Genomic DNA, 27178 nt, shown 5'->3' on the forward strand with positions numbered 1-27178 from the left:
AAGCAAAATCAACTTTCCCTTTTTTGGATGCCACCCATTCTCCATCCAACGGCTGCCTCAATTTTGCTTATTCAATACAAAACTAATTGGTCCAGCTTCAGTTCCCGGGCCATATAAGACCCAGCCGGCAAAAAAATAGCTGAATTCACCATTATTACATTATTATTCCTATATGTCAAAGCTTATCATTTAAGGGGAAAATAACCCTTTTTTCATTTGCTCTATTGCATGGGTGGAAGAGCAAAAATAAGATTTTGAAAAACGAAAGATGTTGAAAAGAAAATTGACTTCTGAAACTCTTTTTTTTGTATAATGAAAAAAGTTACGATTTCTTCTCATTCCCGTTCTGCAGTAATAAGAGTATGAAATTGTAAATAGCAGAAAAACAAAATTCCTTGCACGATCTAAGTCCAAGGAGAAATTATTTTCTTATTTTGGAGCATGAAACTGTTTAAAATGTTAAAGTGAAATGACTGTTTAATTCTGCACTAATATATGTTTCTCAACTTATTCCTGTTTATAGTCTTCTCTACTGAGTTGAGCTTGTTCCCTCCCAAGTTTTATATATATAAAAAGTTCCCCTCCCAAGCTGGGCTCTTATTTGGGCTAAACTATCATCGCAACGTTGTGCATGAAAAAGTGTGAGAGATTTAGCAGCAGTCGTTGGATGGAGAATGAATAGCATCCGAAAAAGTCACCTGTGATTTTGCTTCAGCAAATTAAGTTAGAGAATCCACGCCGGACACCGAGATCCTCGATTCAGAGCTTGTAACAGTATTAGTAATCGCTTTTAAAGAAACAGTATAAAAGTATAATCCAAAGCGCAGCTGCAGAGTTGCTACAGTAAGAGCGAGCGATCTTGGGTAGGCCTAACGGACCATCTGGGCCACGCCAGCGCGATTTAGGTGGTGCGCGGTCCTGCGTATCTTTGGGCCGACACAAGCTTTGGACCAATGCGAACAAATAGGCCTTCTACTGGGCCGTGGCTGGATAAGCTCTGTCGCCGGTCGATGATGATGTTTCTCGAGGCCGCTCGAGAGAGCAAACAACCGCAATCTGGCAACCTGCGTTTCTCTGAAATCCTGAAACGAAATGAAATCTGGCAGCCAAGTTCAAGTTCAGAACGAAAACCAGCAGCGTTCACTAGTCAACCAACCCGGATTCCCATCCAACCAACCAACCCGCGGGAAGCAGAAGACACCGGAAAGAGGCTACAAAAAGCAAGGGGCGCAGCGCAGCGCAGCGCAGGATGGTGGGCTTCCTCAGGGCCTTCGCCGCCGCCACCGCCGCCGTGCCCGCAGCAGCAGCCGCAGCCTACGCCCTGTCCTCCTCGGGCCCCTCCACCTCCAAGCTCCGCTTCCCTCTGCCTGCCTCCTTCCTCTCCGCCTCCGCCTCCGCCTCCGCCTCCTCGACCTCCGGACGCGCGCCCAACGCCGTGCCTCCGATGGCCACCGCGGCCACGGCCGATCTCTCGGCGCCCGATAAGGTTTGGTCCCTTCCTCGCGTCCTCGCCAGTAATTTTCTCGCCTCCCCTGAGCTATGCGGCTTATCTGACCTTGTTGGTTCTGGCGTGTTGCGGTTGCAGGAGTCGGCGCTTCCGGAGCTCACGGTAGGTGCACCCTGACTTTACTAGGCGGCCCTTTAGTTTTGACCTCCGATGGTACTTGGGCAGGGAGGTGTTCGCGAGAACCCAAATTAGTTTTTCATGATTAGGTACTGGATTGAGTTGGTGCATGAGAAGTGGGCAATTGAATACAGGAATTCTCAATCTAGGTTTAAATAGCTTGCCTCTTGGTCGAGTGGTATGGTGATATACTGATATGTTCAGTTGTCTGATTGATGTAGGTGGCTGACTAGATTGTCCTTCTCACTGTAGTTTGTGGGTATTTTGCACTTTTTTTGGGACTGAGTCATGTTTGTTTTCGTGCCGCATCAAGATATTTGATGCATTGCCGCAGTAATACATCTATCCTTCATTTCATTTTGCTAGAACATACCTTTAAGGGGATAACTAAACCCAGCATATATGGAACCAATGGGAGGATTGGGAGGAACCATAGTCTCATCTTCAGAAACATCCAGATTGTTCCTTAGAGAGGGACAGCCAGTTCTAGTATGAAGTATATTTAGGACAATTAGACCGGATGAGTAGTTTTAGTTTTACACAACTTGGATAGAGGGATACGAAATTTGAGTATGAAGGTCAGATAGTAGCCAGCATAATTCATCCAAATGCTTGTATTTTGCTTGGACATGTGATAAACTATCAAGATGGCACTAGATACCAGTCCTAAGTTGCTTGAGATGCTCTGTCATATTCACAAAGCCATAACTTAGCATCAATCACTAAAAGACACTGTAATTTCCTCCTAGCAACCTAAGCTCTCGCGTGGAAGGGTGATGTAATCATAATATTAGATTAGTTACTCAGGGACTAGGTTCTGTAGTCCTGAAGCCTACCCCCAAAGTGTGTTTGTTCCATTCTGAAAAGACAAACCTAGGTTCTTGACATGGGGGTGCTTCATGAAGTCCATGAGTTAGACCTTTTTCCGGAGTGGATTTTTAGCCTTATCTTAAGTAATCTCGAGTTCTGGTGTACAGTATATTTAACTTGAATGCAATCTAGAAAGACAAGGCTGCAACATTCTGTCTTTATTTTTCTTTTTATGAATTAGGCAATCTGTAGTCTTTTTGGCTCAACAGAGTATAGTGGCTTTTGTTTCTTCGCATGATATTTTAAAACAAACATTAAGTTGTGGTTCACCCTAAGCATTTTCTCGAGATATTTTTAAATTTCTCAATGAAAAGATATATATATAATAATCTTGTGCCTTATATGATCTGAAGACGGAATTCATGGTGGACATGAAATGTGAGGGCTGCGTTACAGCTGCGAAAAACAAGCTGCAAACTCTTGAAGGTGAGTGAATGAAACTTTGAACATACTCTCTCTTTCAAGTTTCAACCATTTCTGTTTGGTTTATGAAGATCGCCTTTTGCTGCAGGAATAAAAAACATTGAAGTGGACTTGCCTAACCAAGTTGTCAGAGTTCTTGGGTCTCTTCCAGTGAAGACAATGTTAGATGCCCTGCATCAAACAGGCCGAGATGCACGTCTGATTGGACAGGGGAACCCAAATGGTTTGTGCTAGTTTATATATTCAGCATGTCTTTTTATCAAAATTATTTCATATTAGCTTGGATATTTGCTGGTATTTGTCCTCAAATCATGTGATATTAAATTAGATGTTCATTATGGTAAATGTAGAGATCGCTGGTGGGTGAATCATGATACTGCCATACTGGCTACTTCTTCAACATGTAGAATTTTGTAGCAGTGGGTTTTAATTGTCTCTTGTGCATGTGTCCTCTCTTTCATATTACGAGATGCATGAAAATTGTGAATACCTTTAAGATGCTACTCTAGTCTTTATGTCTTTGATGATGAAATGCTTCTAAGCCACACCAGGTCTTATTGAGCTTATTTAATTGTTTGATGGAGCACATTTAAATTGGCACATACTTTGAAGACTATCTTCGGATTGCTTGCTTGTTATTTTGCTAATATGCTTCATAGTTTTGTATAATGAGGACTAATTCTGTGCCCCTAACATTGCAGACTTCTTGGTTTCCGCTGCTGTAGCTGAGTTTAAAGGGCCGGCTGTATTTGGTGTTGTTCGTCTGGCCCAAGTCAACATGGAGTTGGCTAGAGTTGAAGCCACCTTTAGTGGTTTATCACCTGGTAAACATGGATGGTCGATAAATGAGTTTGGGGATTTGACAAGAGGAGCAGAAAGCACTGGCAAAGTATATAATCCACCAGATTATGAAGCTGATAAGGTAATATTCCAACACTTGAAACCATCAACGCAGTCATAAAATGATTTACAAATGGTAACATATTGGTGATTGGAAAGGCAAAGGAATTCTCTTATGTAATGGGATAATTTAGCTTCATATAATCATTTTATCTTTTATCATGGTTAACACTACAAAGGCAAGCAACTTCAGAGCGGATGGCTTATCTTTTAGATTTCTTTATACTTTGCCTTACTTGTTCTTCCAGAGTTGCATCCATTGCATGTAATTGCCTATCACAGTTGTCATAGTGACCTTCTACTTTATGCCTGTATCTCGGACAAGTTCTCTTATGTCTGTTTCATTTAAGTCCCTTGTGACCTTCTATAGACATTGGACATTGTTGCATAGATACAAAAGCAAAATTCTGCCCAATTAAATAGGTTAGCTTGCTTATGGTTTGAAGCATATACTTATGGAGACTTCAACATACCCGCGCACTTATGACCATGACCCCATGAGCCATGATATTTTTATGTGGTCACTCTTTATGAAACACCAACCATAGTGATTTGCTGCTGCTAGATTTGTTATTCATGTTCCCTCTGCAGTTCCCCCCTGATCTACCGATCTACTCTACTACAAAGCATTCATTGTGTCTTCAATACACGACCAAATGCACCAAACCAAATAGTTCCTGCAAATATGAGCAAGACACTGGCCTGGCCTTTTTTTTCTCTCTCTCTTTGCTGCATCACATGTGTTGTCCGAAGATAGCAGATTTGGAATGGAGCAACTGTAGGTCACCTCACCGGTGGACCGTCTTTTATTGCTTGCATCTGTTACACTAGATTTGCATAGCATAAATTTTACACAGGGAACATCTTTATGAAAGATAAGCAGTGTCTGCCAACTGAAGGATGGGTATGTTCTGTAGAGGTTTCAAAAAAATAATGCTGAATTTCGCTGAGTGATCAGTCTTTCAAAACGGTAGGAACTGGGGTGGCCGTTTCATTTTCTGTTAGTTTCAACAGTGAAAACATGTCCGTATGAACCCTGATCAAAACGTGATATTCAAGTGTGCTGCTGCTTTACGGAGAAAAACAATTATTTGAAGGAACATGGTTTCAAAGATGAAAGCATTATCCTTTCCTTTCAAATCGAAATGAGAACCTCTGATTTTATGCTTTCGTGACACAGGCTCTTGGTGACCTGGGAACACTAGAAGCTGGAGACAACGGGGAAGCCCATTTCTCAGGATCAAAAGAGAAATTGAGAGTTGTTGACTTGATTGGCCGCTCGGTTGCGTTGTATGCAACTGAGGACAGATCAGACCCTGGCATTGCAGCAGGCGTGATTGCACGAAGTGCCGGTGTAGGAGAGAACTACAAGAAGCTCTGCACCTGTGATGGTGTCACCATCTGGGAATCAAGTTAAATCTGCTGCCAGCGAATTTTCCATAATGTTTGCTCGCATATGTTGTTGTACACACATTAATTTAGAAAAAATTAAACCAGCAACTGAACATCTGGAATAAGCAGAATACAACATCGAGGAATAAAGCCTGTTTTCCCTGGAGCTTGACAGTGTTTGCGTCGGTTAGTGGATTCTGGCATTCTGCTACACAAACACAATCGATATGTCTTGGACTCTTGGTTACCCTGGCCGCGGAGCCGCGGAGGTTCCTTCTCCATTGCTTGACTAGCGGCGCATGCACAGTAGACAAAGCAAGCTCACATTGGTGGCAGCCATGTGAGAACGAGGGGGCTTCGGACGATGTGGATGCCGTCGCTCCAGGACAGCGCTCCGAACTCCGGTGTCTTCTGCGCAGCCTTGGTTGTCATCGTCACCTTGTAGGTCAGCTGCTGGTTCGAGCTTGTGAAGTGCAGGGTGCTCGGTTCGACGACAATGTCGGCGCCTTTGAACTCAGAGACCTTCACATGGTATGTCGAAGACGGAGGGCCGACGTTCGTCACGGTGCGGCGAACCGTCAGCGCTGCAGATGGCTGCTCGGCGAAGACGGCGGAGATGGCCGGGTAGTTCAGGTCACCCGGCGAGCTGAAGGTGTGCTTGCATGTCTTGCTCGAGTTCTTGGTGAAGGCCCTGAGCTGCATCGGCGTTAGGTTCTCCACGCAGAGGAACTCCAGGTAGTCGTCCTGGCCGATGTCGTAGACCAGGCCAGGGTTGAGAGCGCGCAGCGGGTGTATGTGCCCGGCACCGTGATCGAACGGCGTGGACGCCTTGCCGGTGGCCGCGTCCTTGAGCGACCGGTAAGTGTTGTCGTGAACGTAGGCGGTGGTCATCAGCGCGGACTTGATCTTCGCGGGGCTCCAGTCCGGGTGGCTGGCCTTGATCAGCGCGGCCACGCCGGCGACGTGAGGGCACGACATGGACGTCCCCGAGAGGATGTTGAACCCGACGCGGCGGCGGTCGGTGGACAAGCTCGACGGGCTGGCGTCGCCGCTCCATGCCGCCAAGATGTTCACGCCGGGCGCGATGACATCCGGCTTGAGGATCTCCAGGGTCAGGAAGTTCGGTCCCCGGGAGGAGAACGCGGCGACCACCGGCGATGGGCGGATCCCGAGCTTGGTTCCGTCGAAGCTGAGCGTCGCGGTTGGTTTCGGGGCTGTTTTGCTGTACTTCTTGGCGGCGATGCCTTCGGACTCCCCAACGGCAACTGCAGGCAGCAGGTGGCTGTCGGCGACAAGCTCCTCGCCGTTCGCCGGAGTGTTGGCGAGAATCATGCCCATGCCGCCGGCGTTCTTGACAACCTGACCCTTCTGCACCCGTGGACTAATGCCGCGGTCGCAAATCACAATCTTTCCAACGACTTCTTGCGGCTGCAGAGTCCCATCCAGGCACAGAGACCTGGGGTCCGGGATGCTCGAGTTGCCGCCCATGTACACCAACGGGTATTGCTCCTGGGAAGAGAGATTTCGCCGTCCTTTGTAGAGCGAAACGCCGGTGATGTTCGCGCCATTGCCGAGCGTCACCGTGGCCGGGAAGTCTCGGTCCATGGTGCTCGCGCCCACCGTGGTTATCCACGGCGACAGGTTGGTGAGGCTTATGGGGTCCGGGCCGGCGTTGCCGCCCGAGCAGGCGACGAACACGCCCATCTGCATGGCGGCGAACGACGCGATGGCCAGGCTGTCGTGGTAGTAGGGGGAGGAGCCGCCGCCGAGCGAGATGGAGAGCACGTCGACGCCGTCCGCCACGGCGCGGTCGACGGCCGCCAGGATGTCGGAGCTGAAGCAGCCGCCCGCCCAGCACACCTTGTACGCCGCGACGCGTGCGCGGGGCGCCATGCCCCGGGCGACGCCGCGGGCGTAGCCGAAGAGGTTGGCGTCCGGCACGGGCGCGCCCGCGGCGGTGGCCGCGGTGTGGGTGCCGTGGCCGTCCTGGTCCCGCGGGGACTTGAGCTCGGTGGTCTCGTTGATGGGCCCCGACGAGGCCTCGTAGCCGTTGTAGAAGATGCGCGCGCCGATGACCTTGCGGTTGCAGTTGGCCGTGGTGAAGCCGCGCCCCGTCTGGCACAGGCCCTTCCACTTGGCCGGCACGGGGCCGAGGCCCTTGTCGCTGAAGCTGGGGCTCTCGGGCCATATGCCGGTGTCGAGCACGCCCACGACGACGTCGTGGTCGGCGAGCCCCGCCGACCAGATGCTGTCGCTGATCTCCGGGCCGATGCCCAGGAAGTCCGGGCTCCGGGTGGTGTGCAGCTGCAGGACCGTCTCCGGGAGCACGGTCACCACGCCGTCCGCCTCGGCCATCCGCTCGGCCTCGTCCTCGTCCAGCCTCGCCGCGAAGCCGTGGAACGCCGTCTCGTAGTTGTAGACGATCCTCCTCGCGTACGGGTCATCCTCCTCGCCTTGCAGCTGCACAGAACTCACGGATTTCACAGTGGAGGCGTACCATTCGTGGTGGAAATCGAACGAGCTCGGCATCTCAGACGCCGCCATCTGAACGATGTACGTCTTGGGCGCCGCCGCGCACGCCGGGAGGAATGCTTGCAGAGCCACGAGCGCTAGGCACAGCGGCAGAGCCCTCCATCTCGCGCTGCCAAAACCCATGGAGGACGAGCCGAAGCTGACCGAGGTCCGAGATGGATGGATGGAGGCAAATTTCAGGACAGCAATGTGGAGAAGCCTGCGGCCCTGCCGTTATGTACGCCGCTGCTCTAACAGTGCCCTAGCTGTCAGAGCATGCTCTGACAGCGGAGTGAGCGAGCTGCGTCGTGTGGACTGTGGACTGTGGAGGGGAGCAGAGGAATGGCGAGTGAGGAGGAGCTGGAGGTGGTGGTTGCTGGCGCCGGCGTCCGCCTCATTGAAGTGAATTCACTCGGGTGTGCGGTGGGGGCTTGTAAATTCAGAGAGCCGTTGTTAGGTGCGCTCATGACATTCCGCAATTATTACTCCCATCCCGTGGAGAAATTTTGTGTGGGCCATTGACCCTTGCGTTCTTCTTCTTCCTGCACTGCAAGGTTAGATTCGAGAAAGGGGGAAAATGGAAGCGGTGGATCCGATCCGAACGCCGCGCATCGGCACATGGCGCTTAGGCTGTCCACAATGGCAAGAGTAAGAGCAAATTTGCTCTTGCCTCGTTTCCCACGCCCTCTCTGTCTACAGTGCCAAACAATGCATCTACAGTGCCAAACAGTAGATTTACTCCTCCATTTCCTCCTATCGCTGTGGACGGTCTTACCGCTTTACGGGGGGCTGAATCGCATTGATTTCGTCACCGTAGACGGTTGCTCCGGTTCGTGAAAACAATTCATTTGCTAGGCACTGTTAACGTCAGTGACGCAGGGTACGTGGGGAGGGAGAAGATCGCCGTCGAGGCGACGGTGACGCCAGCTAATCAAAGAGAAGAACGTTGCTAATGGCAGCCCGCGGGTACGTTTGCATCAAGTGTGAGCGGCTCGTACGAGGAATACGGAAATCTGGAGCGAAGGCGCTGCTGCTTCGGCTTTTGCTTTGCGCTGCGACGAGGCAAGCCATGGAGTCTGTCGTGGGGGGACCCATGGAACGAACTATCCAAGTTGCATGAAAATGTTGGGTTAATTCTCCTGGTTGGACGCTACGGGGAATGGTTTAAGGGATGAGCTGAGCTGAAGAGAGATGAAGAACCGCATGAACAACAGGGACATATAACAGACGACTTTTTAATCTGATTGGTTGGAGAAATTTCAGAATTTACATTTAGCTGTTGCGGTTGCGGTTGCGGCACCCTGGGGTGTGGGTGTGTCCCCGTTTATGTGGACATAGCCTAGCAGGGGGAATATCACACTCTGATCTTGACAAAACTACGAGCCATCATCTTCAGGGTCTTATTTTTTTTCTCGATAGTGCCGGAGCACGTTTTTCATTAATAAGAAATAAGTTAGAAACACAATCTTGATGCGGCCAAACAAGACTTGACCAACACAAGAGCACAAAGGACTAAAAAACAGAGAAACACTGGAAAAACACACACACAAGCGAGAAAACACAGCGACAACACGTACAACAGCAAACAACACGGGGAGGACAACACGCTCAACCCACAAACCAAAGGAGCCCACACTATCTCCACAACCAAACCTGCAAAAAGAAACCCAACAATACTAAGGTTGCACAGCCTCCGTCGCAGCACCAAGATCCCCAGCGGCAAAGCATCCGCCGAGGGTGAAGACGAACCACAGCGGTAAAGCATCCGCCCAAACCAAGAGAGGTGGCAAAACATCCACCAGAAGGCACGACCAGTTAGAGGTGGCAAAGCATCCACCTAAACGGACTTCGACAAGCAGGGCGGCAAAGCATCCGCCAAACTAAAACGACCTGAGCAACCAAAAGTGATGGCGGGAGATATGAAATGAGGGCCGGATTGGAGGGGCAGGTGATAGGGGCAACCTCTGCGTCGCCCGAACAAGGTGGGTAGAGTAGACACCCTCAGGCCCCAAAGCCAGCCGAGCGCTGACCGCAAAGCCTTCAAGAAGGAAGTGACGCCACTGGCGCCACCGTTGCGGGACCAAAAGGACAAGGTTTTCACCTAGAAAGCTCGCTGGAGAAGAGGGAAAAAGGGGGAACGGATGACGCCTTCAACAAGGTAGACGGCGCCCGAGGGCATCGTCGTCATCGACCCACAAACGGCCATGGCTTTCGCCTTACCCCCCCCCCCCCCCTTCTTCCCCTCAAGGACGCAACGCCAGGGAATCTAGGCGAACCGAGGGAATTGGAGCCAAGGAAGCCCACGGAACCCACCGAGCTGGACGCCAAACAGAGCCACGGTTGCCGAAGGGCCCAGAGCCACGGCCGCCAGCGGCGGCGGCTGGCCACCAGCGACCAGCGCGCCGCGCGAGGCCCAGGACCCACGCCAGCCAGTCTCGCAGCCGGAAAACGCCGCCGCACACGCAAGCACAGGCAGAGGACAGGAGCCACGCCGGTTCCAGCAGCGACCAGCCTTCCGGCCAGGCAGCGCCACCGCGCGAGGGGTCTGGAATGCGGCGCCGGCACCACCGACGAAGGAGGGAGCGACCCCAAGCTGGCCGGAGCCGCGAGACCGGAGCGGAAGGCCACCCAAGCCCCCCAGCTCTAGCAGCGAGGCCACGCGGCCGCGCGGACCGAAGCGAGCGGCGGCGGCCCAGCCCCGCCCCGCCCCGCGGCATGGCCACGCGGACCACCCACCAGAGACGCGCGGCGGTGGCCCGGCGGCACGACCACCCACCAGAGACCCCGCAAGGTGGCCATGGAGGGGGAGCGGTGAGGCGCCCAACCGGCGAAGGCGGCCGCGGAGGAGCGGCGCAGCGCCCAGAGGAGCCCGAAGCGGCAGCGCCCCTTGGCGACAACCAGTGAAGGAGGCCGAGGACGGCTCGATCCGGCCCGAGGGGGCCCAGATCCGGCGAGGGAGAGCCCGGATCTGGCCCCGGTGGCCGGCGGTGACAAGGTTTGGGGCCGGGGGGAAGGAGGCGGGGGAGAGAGAAAGAGGGGAAGGGAGACGGCAAGCTGAGCCGGCTTCGGCTCAGCCGCCGGTCGCCGTCGCCGCACGGACGGTCGCCGGCGACGGCGACGGCCGCCGGAGGCGGCTCGTCGGAGGAGGTTAGGCTGCGACGAGGGTTGCCCCCCCCCCCCCCCCCGAGTCGCCTGGTCGAGCGACGTGGGGGAGGGGGAGGGTTTCACCTTCGGGCCCTTATTAAACCCATGATTTAAAACACATGTTGCTGTTGCATATTTTTGGTTAGACCAACTCCAACAATAGAAGGCAAAATGGGACATGCAATCCTTCATTTGCATCCTCTACAGTAGATACATTGCCTACGCATTTCTGGTCATCTCCAACAGCTAACGCAAATCGGAGGTCCTCTGCTCCGCGCCCGCGCCGACCGCTGACCGCCACCGCTGCCCACGCCGAGAGAGGAGGGAGCTCCATGGATGCCCAGGCTCGCCGTCCTCCACCGCTGCGGCCTCCACCGAGCTGCCAGGAGAGAGGGAGCGGACCGGCGACGAAGCCGAAGCTCATTGGAGCTCGCCCGCCCAAGGCCGCGGCAGCGCGGAGCTCGCCTGCCCGCGGGGCGGCGCTGCTCGCCCGCGGGCCACGGCGACTCCCCACCGGCGGTCTCTGCACGGCGATTCCCTCCCCACCGGCGGCTCCCTCCCCCGATGGCTCCCTCCCCGGTGGCCCTCTGCACAGCGTCGGACGCCCGGGACGGCGGTCCCGGGCCCCTTTGCATGGCGGCGCTCGCGTGCCCCTGCATGGAGGCCGTGCGGGGCCATGGCGGAGCAGAGGCCGCGGCCCCGGAGCTCCCTCCCGGCTGGATCCGCACAGGGTGCGACGCCTCCTCCCTCCGCCTCCGCCTCCGCCTCCGTCCCGCGCGCCAGAGCAGCAGTGTATGCGTTGGAGGAGAGAGGGATTGCAATTTCCGAGGCACTTTGCCTCCCGAGTATGCGTCGTCTGTTGGAGAACATGCCTCGCGTGAACAGTAGGAGAGGGAGAGGCAAAATGTTTTTGACTACCGCTGTTGAAGTCAGTCTTAGTCGTCCATTTTTGCATACTTGCAATGTAGTCCTCCTGTGGGTAGTCGATAATAATTGGCCAAGCTAGATGGACCATTGACCATCGGCCAATGCACATGTTTGTGTCATAGCGACAGATCTCGTTTTCTTGAAGGGGCCAAGCGCATTAGCCAAGTTAGTTCGAACGTAATACTAGTTCGAGTCGCGGGCGTCACTCAACATGTACATGGTCTCCCAAACCTCGCAAGTGGAAATATCACATGTTCTCTAAAAAAAAAATATCACATGGCCACATCAAAACAAACTGCCAGGTTTGGCTAAGCCTAGCTTAGCCTCACACGGTCACACCCCATTCTCCGAGCCCTTTGTTGCCGTCGTTCTTATGTTATCCCTCGAGCAAATCACGGGCCACGCAGGCGGCGCTGTCCCCCCGGACGACGACGGCACCGGCACACCACCCGCCCGTGCCTGGATTGGCGAAAGCATCCGATGATCCGAAGCACCGTTTGGTTCCAGCGTGACCAGCACGTCGTCACGCACTCATGTCACAGGCGGCGGCGACGACGCAGCGGGGCCCGGCGGAGGGCGGACACCGCCACCGCCAAGCGGCCAACGTGCTGGCTCGGAACCCGTGCTCGTGCGCGCTCGCTTTCAACCTCGTCTTTCCGATCGGCGTCGGAGCCGGTGTTCACCGCGTCTGTACGTTGCCGGGAGCGCCGATGATAGGCAGGCGCGCGGCGCTCCTCGCGGCTCGGTGCCATCTGCCATGTCCGCATCGTCGTCTCTGGCTCTCTGCGGTCTTCTGCTGCCACTCTGCACGCCGGGGTGGTCTCGTCTCCAGCTCAGGCGGCACGTGGTGTTGTCTTTGCGTTGTGCCAGTACCAGCAGCAGCACTCGGCAAGCCCACTCCAGCAGCGGAGTCCGGAGCCGGTACGGACGACATGAGCGCCAAAATACGGGTGTGTTTAGTTTGTGAAAAAAATTTGGATTTTGGTATAGTAGTACATTTTATTGTTATTTGACAAATAATATCTAATTATGGACTAATTAGATTTAAAAAATTCAGCTCGTACTAATCAGTTGAACTATGTAATTAGTTTTTTTCAACTATATTTAATGCTCCATGCATATGCATGTGTTCGAAGATTCGATGTGACATGTATTATTAAAAAAATTTGAGAACTATTAAATAGGGCCATAAGTTAGCCCGTGGGGATGCGCTGTGAATTCTTTGGATGCGCTGCTGTCTTGTCATCCATCCTCCGTCTCTGGGAATGATAGGGACCAGAGGATGGCATCCTGCCAGTGACCGTTAGGTCTGCGAGTAGGTTTTTTTTTTTGCCCTTCTTTAGATGCGTAAATGGAATTTGTAAAGTATTATAATATTTTTATTTGTATTTGATAATTATTGTCCGGTTATGAATTAACTAGGCTCAAAAGATTCGTCTCGCAAATTATAAATAAATTATATAATTAATTATTTTATTTAGCTACATTTAATACTTCATACCGACGTTTAAAAATTCGATGTGATATGAAATCTTGTAAAGTTTTGGAATTTTAAAAGAACTAAACAAGCACTTGGTTGGAGTCCTGGTAAACTTGCCTGCGCCAGGCACCTGCCAGGCGCCATCCAAACAGGCCCACTAGCGTGTGAGCGTCCCATGAGGCATGGTCGCATGGAGACATGGAGTTGCTGCGTCCGAGAGAGAGGAGTCTTTTTTTTTTTTTTTTGAGCACGAGAGAGGAGCCTTATCTAGTAGTGACCGTGGGTTTGAAGCTGCGAAATGCAACGTAACCGTGCCAAAAGGGCTCGCACAATTCGCAACTGAAAGGTGAAAGGGTAAATTTGCTGCCGGATAATTTTCAAAGTTGATTTTGACTATGGGACACTACTCAATCTTGTATTTGTGCAATAGATACTCTTCGAGTTCGGATATTTGCTATAAAAAATTATATTTATTAAAATAATGAATTTATTCAGAAGAGAGAAAATAAATGACAATACCAAAATGCTTCTACGTGCTCACGCTGCCTAGACATGCTCATAAACAGTAAAATAAGTATTTTATTACACTAGTTGGATGGTTATGTGATTTTCAGCTACAGTGCAACTAGTCATATATAAACATTTTCTTTATCTATAAATTTATTTTTGGAGCATGCTCCACATGGGTGTTTTGGTTTTATTGCTTACTTTCCCTCTCCTAAGCAAAAAAAATTATTATTTAAATAAATAGTGTCTTGCAGCAAATATACAAAGTTGAAGGGTCTCTATTAGCGAATATAAGATTGAGTAGTATCTAACGACAAAAAATCAATATTGAAGAATCTCCAATAGCAAATTTATCCAAAGTAAAAACTCTTTCGTTCCCCAGCGTACACTCTCCATTGTTTTTGCTTTCTTGAGACACTTTTAACAAGTGCCATGCCCATAACACGACGTCAGAGAAGTGGCATCACATCACTAACACACGCGCCCTGCCGTGGTATGGACAATGGAGGTGGCCAGCCACGCGACGCAACGGCCGGCCATCCAGCGGGGTCCCGCCGCCGTGCATGTGCATCCGTAGCCGCGCACACTGTCTCCTCGGCTCCACCTCGCGCCTCTGACACGGTCGCTGAATCAAGCCACTGCTCATCCGATGGGTGATCCCCGGCTTTAAAGGCGCCACCGGATGGCCGGCCGCGCGCCCTTGAATGCGATCGCCTTGGTCGCTCATGATTGGCCAGGCGCCGCACCACCCCGGAAAATCGCCGGTGCACAGCACAGTGTAGCGGCCGGCCATCACATGTGGGCGCCGGATCCACAGGCTTCGGCCCCGCCGACACGCCGAACGCTGCAGCGACCGAGGAGGACGACGATAGGGGCTTGAATGGCTGAATGCCTGATCGTGTCGCGGCCCCTACTCCGGCACGTCCAGCAGCCGTGTGCGTGTCAGGAACTCTTCGGTCTCCGGGTGGCGTTTTGACTTTTGTTTGAAACGTGCAGAAAGCCTGTTGTTCCATGGGCCGTGTATCTCTCTCTGTCAGCCTGCTCCAGCTAGCTAACTCGTGGATGGGCAATGGAATTCTGATCTATGGGCCGTGAATCTTCTTACATCCAAAGCCCATGAACTTCCCCTCCTATTATTTCCCTCCTTTCTCTGTTTGAATTTCAAATTTCAAGGTTTTTTTAATACTTTGCCATCTCTGGTACATGAATACTTTGCCATCTCTGGTACATGAACGATTTCCACCTTGAAGATTCTTCTCTGCTCACAAATTCGGGCATGTCTCGCGGAAGGGACTCATTGTTCGAATTGCTGGCCGCTGCAGCTGAATGTTCATGTTCACGTAAGAACATTGAAATGGAATTGCTGACCATACATCCAGATTCCAGAGAAGCTATGTTTCGCTAGATCTACTCACATCACCATTCTTTTGTTGAAAAAAAAAGAATAACTCAAATGGGCACAAGAACGTGCACTATTCCTATTTACTATATAGCAGAAGAATACAAGCAAAAGCAAGCAGTCCTGGGAGGCTGCCTACAGGGGGGGGGGGGGGGGGAACGAAAACAAAAACTCAAACACGGGCTATACAGAAACAAAGAACAAAAGCTGTACAAAAGCAAAAACGCGCCTTAGCTTCCACTCAGCAAAGCGCCCAGATGCTTAATTAGCGCCGGCCAAACTCCCTGCCCTTGCCTCATCTTGAACTTAGTGTCTTACCGTGTTCTGCAGTACCCATGGATTGATCCCACATAGTTACATTACCTGACTAGCAATGAAGCCTCTTTTGAAGCGAATTCGTGTGGGTTAACTTGGAGCGGCAATCTTAATGTTACTAATCGGAGGCTTTTTTTAAAGTCTTCACGTGAAGACATCTAGGAACCTAAGTGCATCTAAAATAATAGAGAAATTTTAGAAATTCTCAATTCGACAACTCTAATTATAATAGCCATTAGATCTTTTATCTTTCTTAATAAATTACGAATCTCTACCATTATAAAAATAGACTAAAGTAATCCCTAATCTTTGTGTAAATTACCCACCTATGCTATTATAAAAATAATACAAATAACCCCCTAAATTTTTATATAAATTATCTAATTATGTCATTATTAAAAGTTAAAGTAACCCCAAGTCTGAATCTAAAGTATATAATGATAGTAAAATACTAAAGTACACCAATTATAATTTATACTATTGTTTATATAAAATTCTTCATGTATGGTGATGTATGGTGGAAGATATAAAAATACCAATTCATAAAAAATGTTTCATTTAAATATATATCAGACACACATGGAGGTGTTGTAGAAAATGAAATCTATTACAACTAGATAATAATAAATAAGTATTTCAGAGTATATGTTAGAATATTTAATAGATAAAAGAGGGCACGAGATAGATAATTATAATTATTAACTATGAGCCTTTTTATAATTATTAGAATATTTTAGAGGCTAGTTTCAATCCAATTGGATTCGCACGACTGTAGCATTTATTTCAGTATAATCTTTAATCTTTAATATTTATCTTTAACTATTTATAAAGAGCGGACCGATTCTGCGGTACTTTGACTTTTGGTATGTCATTTCTCATTGACAAGTGGGGCCGGAACATGTTCCTATCTCAGTACGTTCTGGCAGTTTTAGTTCTTTGTCTTTCCGGCCGTTGGTGTCCAAGCCGAACTCGAACTACTTTGCTACCTCGCCTCTATCGAAAGATCGGCCGGATCCCCTCTAGTCTCTTCTTTCTCGCGTTGCCGGTACTCGCCGTGTTTCTGCTCTAGCCGATCCCACCCCGGCTGCGCGGCTGCGCCTCTACGTGAGCCCTGGCAGCCTCACAACTCGATAAGCCTGCTCGTGCCACGACATCCCCGCCTAGACCATAACATCCCTAGCTCACTGCACGCGCCGATGGAGAGCAGGCGAGCAGCGGCGTCCCCTCACCAGGTGCAGAGGCCTGCTGCCTTAGCTGTCATCGGAGAGATGAAGCAGATGTTATTTTCCATCAAATCAGAAGCCGAGCTATGGGTGCTAGCAGGAGCCAAGAGACTAGGTTGTTTATTTCCTGAGTAATAAAGCTTTCTAGTTCTGAACCTTTGCAGCTATCTATTTCTGTAATAGCGGCTGCGTATTTGTTGCTGCACATGTCTTGGCATTGCGCGTTGTAAAACACATCTTTTCCTACCTATTAATACAAAGATACGCAGCTCTCCTGCGTATTCGAGAAAAAAAGCAGCAATTGAAGGCTATGGCTGTGACTGGAGAGAGGGAGCAGCGATTGAGAGAAAGCACGAGCAGAGAGCAGAGCACAAAGGAGAGAAGTAGAGACTAGAGAGCAACGATTTTAGACAAAAGAGAGCGGTGATTTCTCTTTTAATAATTGAGAGTAGCGATTGAGAGAGCAGGAAGATAGGAGTAGATTGTGTGTTTTGTGTATTGCTTTTATTATTTTTGTGTGGTTTTTTAAAAATCTGTAGATTCAATTTTGTGTGTTATATATATGTAACCACTCGATATGACCAATATGGGTGAAGTACAATTACTATATTTGCAACAATTGTTTTAATGGCTCTATAACCATGAAACTTATATGCAATAAAAATACACAATTAAAATTACTACCCGCAAATATAGTAATTAACTTATATGCAATAAAAATACACAATTAAAATTACTACCGCAAATATAGTAATTCAATAAATATTACCAGTTGCATATGAGGCAGTTAGCATGTTAGTTAGAAGATAATATGAAATATAGATGAATGAAAAATAGGGAGGCACAGAGAGATCGGTTGGAGTGGCTGAAATACATATGTTATATATACTGGTTTGGTTTTCATTGTAACATTCGGTACTCACTTATCTTTACTTTTTATATAAAAGTAAAAATAAAATGTAACTTTATATTGTCTTCATCCATCACGCAGATAACCACGCAAACATTTACAGTAGTGAGACTATAATTATTTATTACTCTTTAGTTGTGCAAAAAGTTAAATAAAAATATATAAAATATAAAATATTTCATGTTATTATAATCATATTAGTTGCATCCGTAGCAACACACGGGCATATTTGTTATTCAAAATAAATCTAGATTAGTCGGACAGATTATTTCAAAATGGTCCTAGCCTACGTCTAAATTCAACACCTTTGGGCCTAGGACACCCTTCCTTACCAAAGGAAATCACATGTTTATTGCGTCATGCAGAACAAATCCCATCGTCAACAGTGCACGATTTCAGGAACAGTAAGAGGGTGGAAAAGGACGAAGAATAATGTGACCAAGAATTCCGGTACGGCGCTGGATATCAACGGTGCAACTGTGCAAGACAAAGACGATGGCGATGGTCACAGAAACACACAAGCTCCAGAGTCCAGAGCGCAAAACGCAAACAAGAACGCTTACCGGCCGTGTCTCGCGCCGAGACACCATTGCTCGCCGCTGAGAATGGGAATGGACTCGCCACTGAGCCTCACCGCGCTGCTCGCCCTGTCGCTTGCCCTGCTGCTAGCGCTGCTCTACGCCGTGCGCCGGCGCCGCGGCGGCGCCGGCACGAACCGGAAGTACCCTCCCGTGGCCGGCACCATCCTGCACCAGCTGCTCAACTACGACCGCCTGATGGAGTACCACACCGAGCACTCCCGCAGGCACCGCACCTTCCGCGTGCTCACCCCGGCCTGTAACGACGTCTACACCGTCGACCCCGCCAACGTGGAGTACGTCCTCAAGGCCAACTTCGCCAACTACGGCAAGGGGGCGATGATGCACGACGTGATGGAGGACCTCCTCGGCGACGGCATCTTCAACGTGGACGGCGCCAAGTGGCGGCACCAACGGAATGTCGCCAGCCACGAGTTCTCCACCCGGGTGCTGCGAGACTACAGCAGCGCCGTGTTCCGCGACACGGCCGCCGAGCTCGCCGCCGTCGTGGCCACCGCCGCCGGGGGGGAGAAGATGGACGTGCACGATCTACTGATGCGGTCGACGCTGGAGTCCATCTTCCAGGTCGGGTTCGGGGTCAGCCTGGGCGCCGTGTTCGGGTCCAGCGAGGAGGGCGCGGCGTTCGCCAGGGCGTTCGACGACGCCAGCGAGCAGGTGCTGTACCGCTTCATCGACCCGTTGTGGAAGGAAGGGCAAGAGGCTCCTCAACGTCTTGTCGGAGGCGGACATGAAGCGCTCCGTACGCACCATTAATGATTTCGTCTACGCCGTCATCGACAGGAAGATCGAGCAGATGGGCCGAGACCAGCAAGAATTCGTGAGCTCAAAGACTTCAGGCCCATGGAAGAAGCATATGCAGGTTCTGACAGGACATTGTCTCTCTCCTGCTGCAGGCCAAGAAAGAGGACATCTTGTCGAGGTTTCTGCTCGAGAGGCAGCAAGACCCCGGCTGCTTCGACAACAAGTACCTCCGGGACATCATCCTCAACTTCGTGATCGCCGGCCGCGACACCACGGCGGGGACTCTGGCCTGGTTCCTCTACGTGCTCTGCAGGAACGAGGCCGTCCAGGACCGGATCGCGGAGGAGGTACGCGCCGCCACCATGGGCGGCGACCGCGACGTCGGCGCCCATGAGTTCGCCGCGAGCCTGACGGAGGACGCCATCAGCAAGATGCAGTACCTGCACGCGGCGCTGACGGAGACCCTCAGGCTGTACCCCGCCGTACCCGTCGTAAGTTGGCACGCAGCGTAAGGTTTTAACATCACGCCATGACTAGACACGATTGGCGGGTGACGGATTTCAATTCGTTGGCGGCTACTGAGGTGCTGCTGCGGCAGGATGCCAAGTGCTGCTTGTCGGACGACACGTTGCCGGACGGATACGCTGTGAAGAAAGGGGACATGGTGAACTACCAGCCGTACGCCATGGGAAGGATGGATTTCCTATGGGGCGCGGACGCCGAGGAGTTCAGGCCGGAGAGGTGGCTCGACGACGATGGCGTCTTCGTCCAGGAGAGCCCCTTCAAGTTCACGGCCTTCCAGGTGCGTGTTCTGACACCATTTCGCTATACAAGCTACTGGGACCGAACTGGAAGTTACATGTTTGTCGTCTAGTTCAATTGCTCAATCTACAGGCAGGGCCTCGCATCTGCTTGGGAAAGGAGTTCGCGTACATGCAGATGAAGATCTTCGCGGCCGTGCTTCTCTACCTCTTCAGATTTGAGATGTGGGATGCCAAAGCCACCGTGAGCTACCGGCCTATGCTTCGCCCCGGCGATGAGGTGGGCGTCGTGCGGTCGTGCCTCATACCAGAAGTTCAACCTCTGCGGCTCTTCACCATGTAAAAGGAGAAGTGCGGCCTCTGCCCACGTGGAGGCATGGATAGTTATTAAATACTCCATCCGTTCCAAATTATAAGTCACTAGCCTATCAACTATCATCCATTGCTCCCGCACAGGCTAATTAAAATTAATATAAAAATGAGATCAATAATTATAATTATGTATCTCACACACTTTTTCATCAATTAAATATTCTAACACATACCCTAAAATATATATTTATTATTATTTAGTTACAATAGATTTCATTTTGCATTCTACCTCCACATGTATTCGATATATGTATTTAGTTGAACTATTTATTTGTGAATTGGTAGTCTTATCTCTTCCATCATACATAAATACATTGTGACACATCGTGGGTAGTATTGTTATATAAACAATAATATTATTAATGATAGAAATTGTAATTTAGATTTTTATACTGATACTTTAATATTTTATTATAATTATATAATTTAAATTCAGATTTAGGAGTAATTTAACTTCTAATAATGATATAATTAGATAATTTATATGCAAATTTAGGGGGGCTATTTGTATTATAATGACATAGGTGGGTAATTTACACGAAGATTAGGGGGTTACTTTAATTTTTTTATAATGGCATAGGTGGGTAATTTAGATACATGTTTAGAGGGTTAATTTAGTCTATCTTCATAATGGCAGATGTGGGTAATTTATAAGAAAAGATAACAGATCCAATGTCTATTATAATTAGAGTTGTTAGATTGATGGTATAGTTTGCTTGTAAATTGCGAGACGAATCTAATGAGCCTAATTAGACTATGATTAGACACTAAATTACTACAGTAATTGCTACAGTACACATGCTCTAATGATGAATTACTTAGCCTCATTAGATTCGTCTCGTAGTTTACAAACAAGTTATGTAATTAGTTTTATAATTAGTCTATGTTCAATACTTCAAATGTGTAAAGATTTCATTTTAAAAAGTTTGCAGGCGCAACTAAATGAGACCTGAGTTGTTTTGAACAAGTTTTGTAAACAACAATCTTGTAAAAATTATGCTGAAAAATTATCACGCAGATGTGTGGACGTGGTCCTAAGGGCACATACAACAGGTCGTCTGCTGCCGTAAACATGCAGAAAACTTTTGCAAAGACCCCCCCTCGCGACCCGCATTCACTGCAGACTCGGCTCGCCTACGACTCGGGCGCATGCTCCCAGGCTTCTCGCCGGCTGCCGACGCGCGCTGTAGAAGCAGCTGCGAGTTACCGACGGCGCCTCCGATCCGATGCGGGCACGCCTCCGTGCGGGAGTTCTCGGCGCAGTGGCGGAGGACCAGCATGGCAAGGTATGGCAATGGCCATACCTTGCTTTTTGATAAACTAGGAAGGTGACCCGCGCAAATTGCGCGGGTAGCTAGTATTTTTTATGTTGATATTTAAGTTTTATTACTTGAAGAAACGGGTGTATAGTTTCATTTAATTCTGTTATGGAAGTCCTAATGATCTAGACTGAAGATATCACCTATGTTTTCTTCACCATCATATTTTGTGCCTTATTCTTTTGGTAATATGGGTAAGAAGAAAAAGGGAACAGTTTATGTAGAGATATTTTTTAACTCAATATACACTTTAAAATTTCTTAACATGAGTATAATTTTTAATTATTAGCTGGTTATGTAAATTTTTGTTTCAGAGTCTTTGCTATGTGATAAATTCCTTAAACCATTAAAAGACGATCGAGATGAGTATCGATTAGAGATAATATTATTAATTTAATTGAGTTTGAATTTTGAAATGATACCTTAATGCACATAAGTTAGATCATCTTTTTCTTACGGTGATTGTACCTTTTTCCACCATTAATCATGCACCAGGATTAGCAACCTCATCGTTGTATTGGTAAGATACAACCCTTTCCTAACTAATTAATATAAGACTGTTCCACTCTAGATATTTCAGCTTCAAGTTGTGGAGTCGCTCCCAATTCAAACACCATTACTCCACAAAACTTAGAGTAGCTGTCTTCATAAATATGAAGGCCTCCCCTGCTAGTTCATGCATTTTTGTGGATTTGAAGGCCACGTAAAGTGGTGCTTCAGAAATTTGTGGAGATACACCTACCATGGAGATTCTGGAGTGGACCTGAAAAACTGGAGTGAAGCTGTCTCAAACAGGTCATGTGCTCACTTCGTCTCTCATCATTGCCTGTGGTCATCACAATGCCTCAGCTCGGTGATGACATTGATGCTCTGCTATGTTAGGGTGATACACGACCTCCTGACTCGATAGGGATTGTGTTGCGACGTGCGCTCTCCAAGTCGAGCACTAACTCTCATCACTTTCTAGATTGAGATTGCTTCTTAGCCCTACTGCCCTTCCTCTTCGATCTATCTTCTGATCGTGGAGGCTTCTCCAAATTTGTTGTCCAACTGCGCTTCTTCATGGCTAACACATTGCTTTCACCACGGTTGTCGTCATCGTCAGCCTCTTGAAATCTTGCCCTCTTTCATCATCATGTAGATTGCAATCGTGTCAAATCTCTACCATGGCCACACCATCCTCACATTTTTTTCTCATTTCTTAATTTTGATAGTAGTTGTTCCCCATGTGCTACCATCAATTTGTGCCTCTCCAAGTCTCCATGATCGCTCCAAAAAAAAAATTTAGCCCCTCTCAAAATTGTGCATAATCCCATTGCCTTCAAGTTTGAAACCACATCGCATCTACATAATACCTACACCAAACCATTGTTGTTTTCGAGAAAAAATGGTGTACCTCTTTATGCAAACTGTCTTCAAGAGATTTTTTGGCTTTGATTTTGATCCTTGCTACAGCGTGAGGATTTAAGGGGAAATATCCATTCGGCAAACAAAGCGTTGGAGGTAGTCGCTATGTATATATTTCCCAATAACAAATGGAGAAACAATAATATATTCTTCTTTTGTATTCTTTGTTTTGTGTATACCTTTACCTTTCATTCGTGATCAATTGAGCTGAGAATGATCGATGTAACAACTTAGCTTCTCTAAAAAAAATGCCACAATTGTTCTCTCGTTTTTAGCAAATTGAATCGTTGTATCTGGAGCAAAACATAACATGTTTTTGCTCTTATTCTCTGTTAAAGGGCTACACAATTGAACTTTTTCCCATGTTGCTCATAGCTAGGCTGCTTCCTCGTGCCTCGGATGCTTGGGAACAATGCTACATGGATCTCTACTGTGGGTATGCGTGCTCCTCGATTGAGGAAGCTAAAAATGTACCCGCAAAAAAGAGCTAAAATGTATTTTAGTTTCATATTTTTTGCAAGTAAAGAGAAAAGTTTATTAATTATTCAAACACTTCAGAAGGGGATTATACTATCCAAGCAATTAAAGATATTTATTGCTTTTAACGCTTCGGAGAGCGATCGTGCCATACTACGCTATGGTTTAGCAGCTTCATGGTCTAAACTAGATCATTTGTGATATTGTTCTGCTCTCTTTCACATGACTCGATACTAATTTTGAAGCATTCTTGCAATATGTAGCCTCTTGGTTGGTGAATAACAGAATAAGGATGGCGGCCCCTTATTTCGATAGTAGTGAATGACGGCCATACAGTCGGACTAAAAAATCTATGTAGGCTGAAAGTATGACTTTACATGTGTGATCCCCACTCACAAGGCCAATACCAGCTTGTGATTCTGCATAGAGACAACATCATCAACATTGATTTTGATATGTCCAGTATCAGTGTCAGGAGGCTCCCACAACAGCAATCTCCTCTCATCATGTCCCGGCCCTCAGGTGCAAGTGACGTTTGTTCTACTCTCCTGTCATGACTCATGTCCGGGCCTAAATTTTGTTGGACGGAACACAATCAAAGAATTTCAATGGGCCGCCAATAGTTACCTTAGAGCCTGATATTTCCTAATTGACTAATTGGATTTGGATACTATATTACAAAATATATTCATGTATAATGACAAAATAAGGACAACATACGCGTTGCTACAGCTGCCGGTCTACCTCTCCCTTATTTGGGTTGTTGTTAATCCAGGCTAAATCAGCTAACAGCTTCCTTCTCCCTATCACAGGATTGGACGGGCAAGTACACGTGCAGCGACCAGACCATGTGCCTGCCGTGATGCACGGCCTAGTGCTACCCGGCCGTTTGCTTTCTTGTCCGGCTAGAGCAGGGATGTTGCTGTTGTTTTGTCTCGCAGTTTACGCCGTGGCTCAATGCCTTGCAATCGTAGTAGCTAGGGCAAATGGAGTCGCCAGCCTTGCCTTTGCAAATGGAGTCGCCACTGTGTCCTGCATGAGCTTTGAGCGCACAAAAAATGGCCTAGCAGCGTGCAAGCTGATGAGGACCTTTTGAGATGCTGGCCGGCAGGCTTCTCAGTTCTCATCTCATCTACTCCTCCGTATCGTATACATCTTCGTGTCTCATCTCATCTACTCCTCCGTATTATATACATCTTCGTGGGGGAAAGAGATAGAAAAGAAAAAGGAAACATATATAAAAACAGTATGTATCACGTTGATGAATTGCTTATTTTTAGATTCCTAATCTAGTTATATTTATAATTTGTATTTGGCTTGGACTCTTTAGGTTACTATAGACCCTTAGATCTTCATAAAATCTGATGATGCAAATCCTTTTCTTTTTAGATTAACACGGGAATTTCTATACTCTCTCGGCGAACGTGGTGTCTTTTTTTTTAGCTTCTTCTAGTATTTGGCTTGGACTCTTTAGGTTAATATAGACCATTAGATTTTCATAAAATCCGATGGTGCAAATTCTTCTTCTTTTTAGATTAATGTGGGAATTTCTTGACCCTCTCGGCGAACGTGATGACTTCTTTTAGCTTCTTCTAACACTCCCTTATTAATATAATAGATACACTATATATGTAATTCGTCCTACCTTATTTTCTTGTACTCTAATGGATAATAAGTGCTCAAATTTGTTGTCTACCATACCTGAAATTTAATTCGTCCTCCGCTACTGTCTCGGCGTGCAGCAACCTCTGCTGCTTCTTCCGCCAAGGCTGAAGGCTCTTGCAAGGCATGTGGGAAGCGGCGTAGCGGCAAATCTCCAGAGGCTACGGGACCGCGCCGGGGAAGACGATGGCGGGGCCGCGATGGAGGACGACGGCAGTATTGCCGGCAGCGCGCCACTTTCCTCCACCAACGGAAGCACGGCGGCGGCGCAGATGCGGATGCCCAAAGTGGGTGCTGCAGCGGTGCTGTACCAGAGCAACTCCATCCACTCGTCGCGCTGCGAGGAGGATTCAAGTGCCGCCAAAGGTCGGACCTGCGGCTGGAGGTGCCCAGCAAGTTCCGGTGCCGCCATGGCCGTCCTTCCGCCCCACAACTGAGCTCCCATCATCTCTCGACAGCCAAAATCAAACTTCGGAGGGGGAGAGGTGGGAGAGATGGTGCGCGGGGAGGAGGGCTTTCCCCTGGGCTAGTCCGCCTGTGCCGGGAGGGGTTCGCCGGCGCTGCTCCAGGCCCGATTTGGCGTTGGCGTCGTTGTTGTCCGGAGGAAGAATAAGGGGAGTTGGTTGGTGAAGGAGAAAGAAGTGTAGGGGGTGTTTGATAAAATATTTGGGTTTAAGTGTGAAGGTGGAAAAGTTCTGGGGGTTTCGATGATAGGTTTGAGGACCTATTCGTGAGAAAAGGTTCTGCTCATGAATGTTGAAAAGTTTTAGGGTTCCAGTTGTGAAAGTGTTTTTTCTTTTTCGTTATTGTTTTAGAATTAATTGACGTGAACTCTGAAAAATCATAACAAATCATAGAAAAATACTAAAATAACAAATCCAACTGTTCTGGACTCTACGAGAATAGCTTTACACATTCATGCCATTTGTTCACATAGTTAGTGTATGTTTTGGCTGGGAATAAAATAAAAAATAAAAGGTTGCCATCATGAAACGCTAATTCTCAGGATAGACGTTAATTAGCCTAATTCTATTTGTTTAACACTAGAGGTGTTATAGAGAAAATCGGCCATCAGAAATATTTGAATATGTGTATATTATACATGGTTATTTTAAGTCATACAAAATATTTGAATGTATTCATGTATGCAACAAAATAGCTACAAAGATCAATATGCACTAGATCACTATGAATTTGCGTGTCAAAGAATAAATTAATCACCTTGCAGAGAGCTAAAAGCTATCTGTTTAGCTGTCTGTTTGTGATAAAAAGACAGCAGCCGTCTGCACCGTTGTACATGCCCTAATTGGTTGGCTGAAGAAGTTAAGCATACCAATTGTGTGAGAGCGTGAACTTTCACACAAATATTTCCGGACAAAATGTCCTGATGACTATTATGATTAGAAATTAGGCAAAGTTACACATAACAAGTAGTAGAAATTAAGTTTATAATATTTCGTAGAAAAAACTTGGGAAAAAGGATTTTCACAAATAAGAAACTTGCTAGTTTTAGAAGGATACGAGATGTGCGATAAAATTCACCAACTGCGTCCTGACGGAGTGATTGTAGTTCCAGGGCAGGGTTTTGAATTTTGTTTGTCAAAAAATTTTGGACATGGCCGAAATCACCGAATTTCGCGAAATTTTTGCCGAAATTCATTTTTAGACTATTTTTAAAAATACTGTCGGTACCCTGTAGCAGGGATACCCACTCCCACTGCAGCAAATCAGGGCCTGTGTAGTTATTCGTAACTACTCCCAAAGGACGGAGCAGCCAGGCCCCACGGATCAGGCTCTTACCTCACCGGGCAAACGGCCCCGGACCCGTTCCCCGCGAGGGATAGGTCCGGAGACGCCACGTGTCCCTGAGGAAGGGAAGCTCCGAGCTGGCAGCCGGGGCCTCGGACCCCCATAGGGGTCCGGGACCTCCTGCACCCGTCCGGACCCTCATGTGCAGTAGAACCAACATACCGCCGGGGGGGGGTCCGGAGCCGCCACACGTCCTAGTGGCACGGGCACGGGTTCAAGCGCGAGCCTTCTGCTGGAAGACTCGCCCTCTCATCGCATTCAATGCTGGTGGTTGAGGCGTGCTCTGCCACCACGGCACGCGGGGCAGCCTTTGTCAGGCCTCACTGTGTATCGCGTATTACCGAGATACACAGTGCAGCCGCACTTGCACAGAGCCCGTCTGCCGCATTAATGGGATACGACGGCA

At 48.4% G+C, this 27178-nt stretch overlaps 2 protein-coding genes and 1 pseudogene across 2 annotated transcripts; 2 read left to right on the forward strand and 1 right to left on the reverse strand.

Annotated features, from left to right (window-relative positions):
• Positions 1–1081: 1081 nt before the first annotated feature.
• LOC120680800 (copper chaperone for superoxide dismutase, chloroplastic) lies at positions 1082–5375 on the forward strand. The gene is made up of 6 exons (XM_039962345.1): positions 1082–1486; positions 1586–1609; positions 2848–2920; positions 3006–3140; positions 3619–3839; positions 4998–5375. Exons 1-6 carry the CDS (start codon positions 1250–1252, stop codon positions 5232–5234), a joined length of 927 nt encoding a protein of 308 aa, XP_039818279.1. The 5' UTR covers positions 1082–1249; the 3' UTR covers positions 5235–5375.
• On the reverse strand, positions 5238–8131 carry LOC120680799 (subtilisin-like protease SBT1.3). The gene has a single exon (XM_039962344.1). It carries the CDS (start codon positions 7862–7864, stop codon positions 5531–5533), a length of 2334 nt encoding a protein of 777 aa, XP_039818278.1. The 5' UTR covers positions 7865–8131; the 3' UTR covers positions 5238–5530.
• A 10105-nt stretch (positions 8132–18236) lies between these two features.
• LOC120681278 lies at positions 18237–20069 on the forward strand (annotated as a pseudogene).
• The last annotated feature ends 7109 nt before the right edge of the window (positions 20070–27178 follow it).

The sequence above is a fragment of the Panicum virgatum genome, chromosome 7N (assembly GCF_016808335.1).
Source record: "Panicum virgatum strain AP13 chromosome 7N, P.virgatum_v5, whole genome shotgun sequence".
NCBI classification, from domain to species: domain Eukaryota; kingdom Viridiplantae; phylum Streptophyta; class Magnoliopsida; order Poales; family Poaceae; genus Panicum; species Panicum virgatum.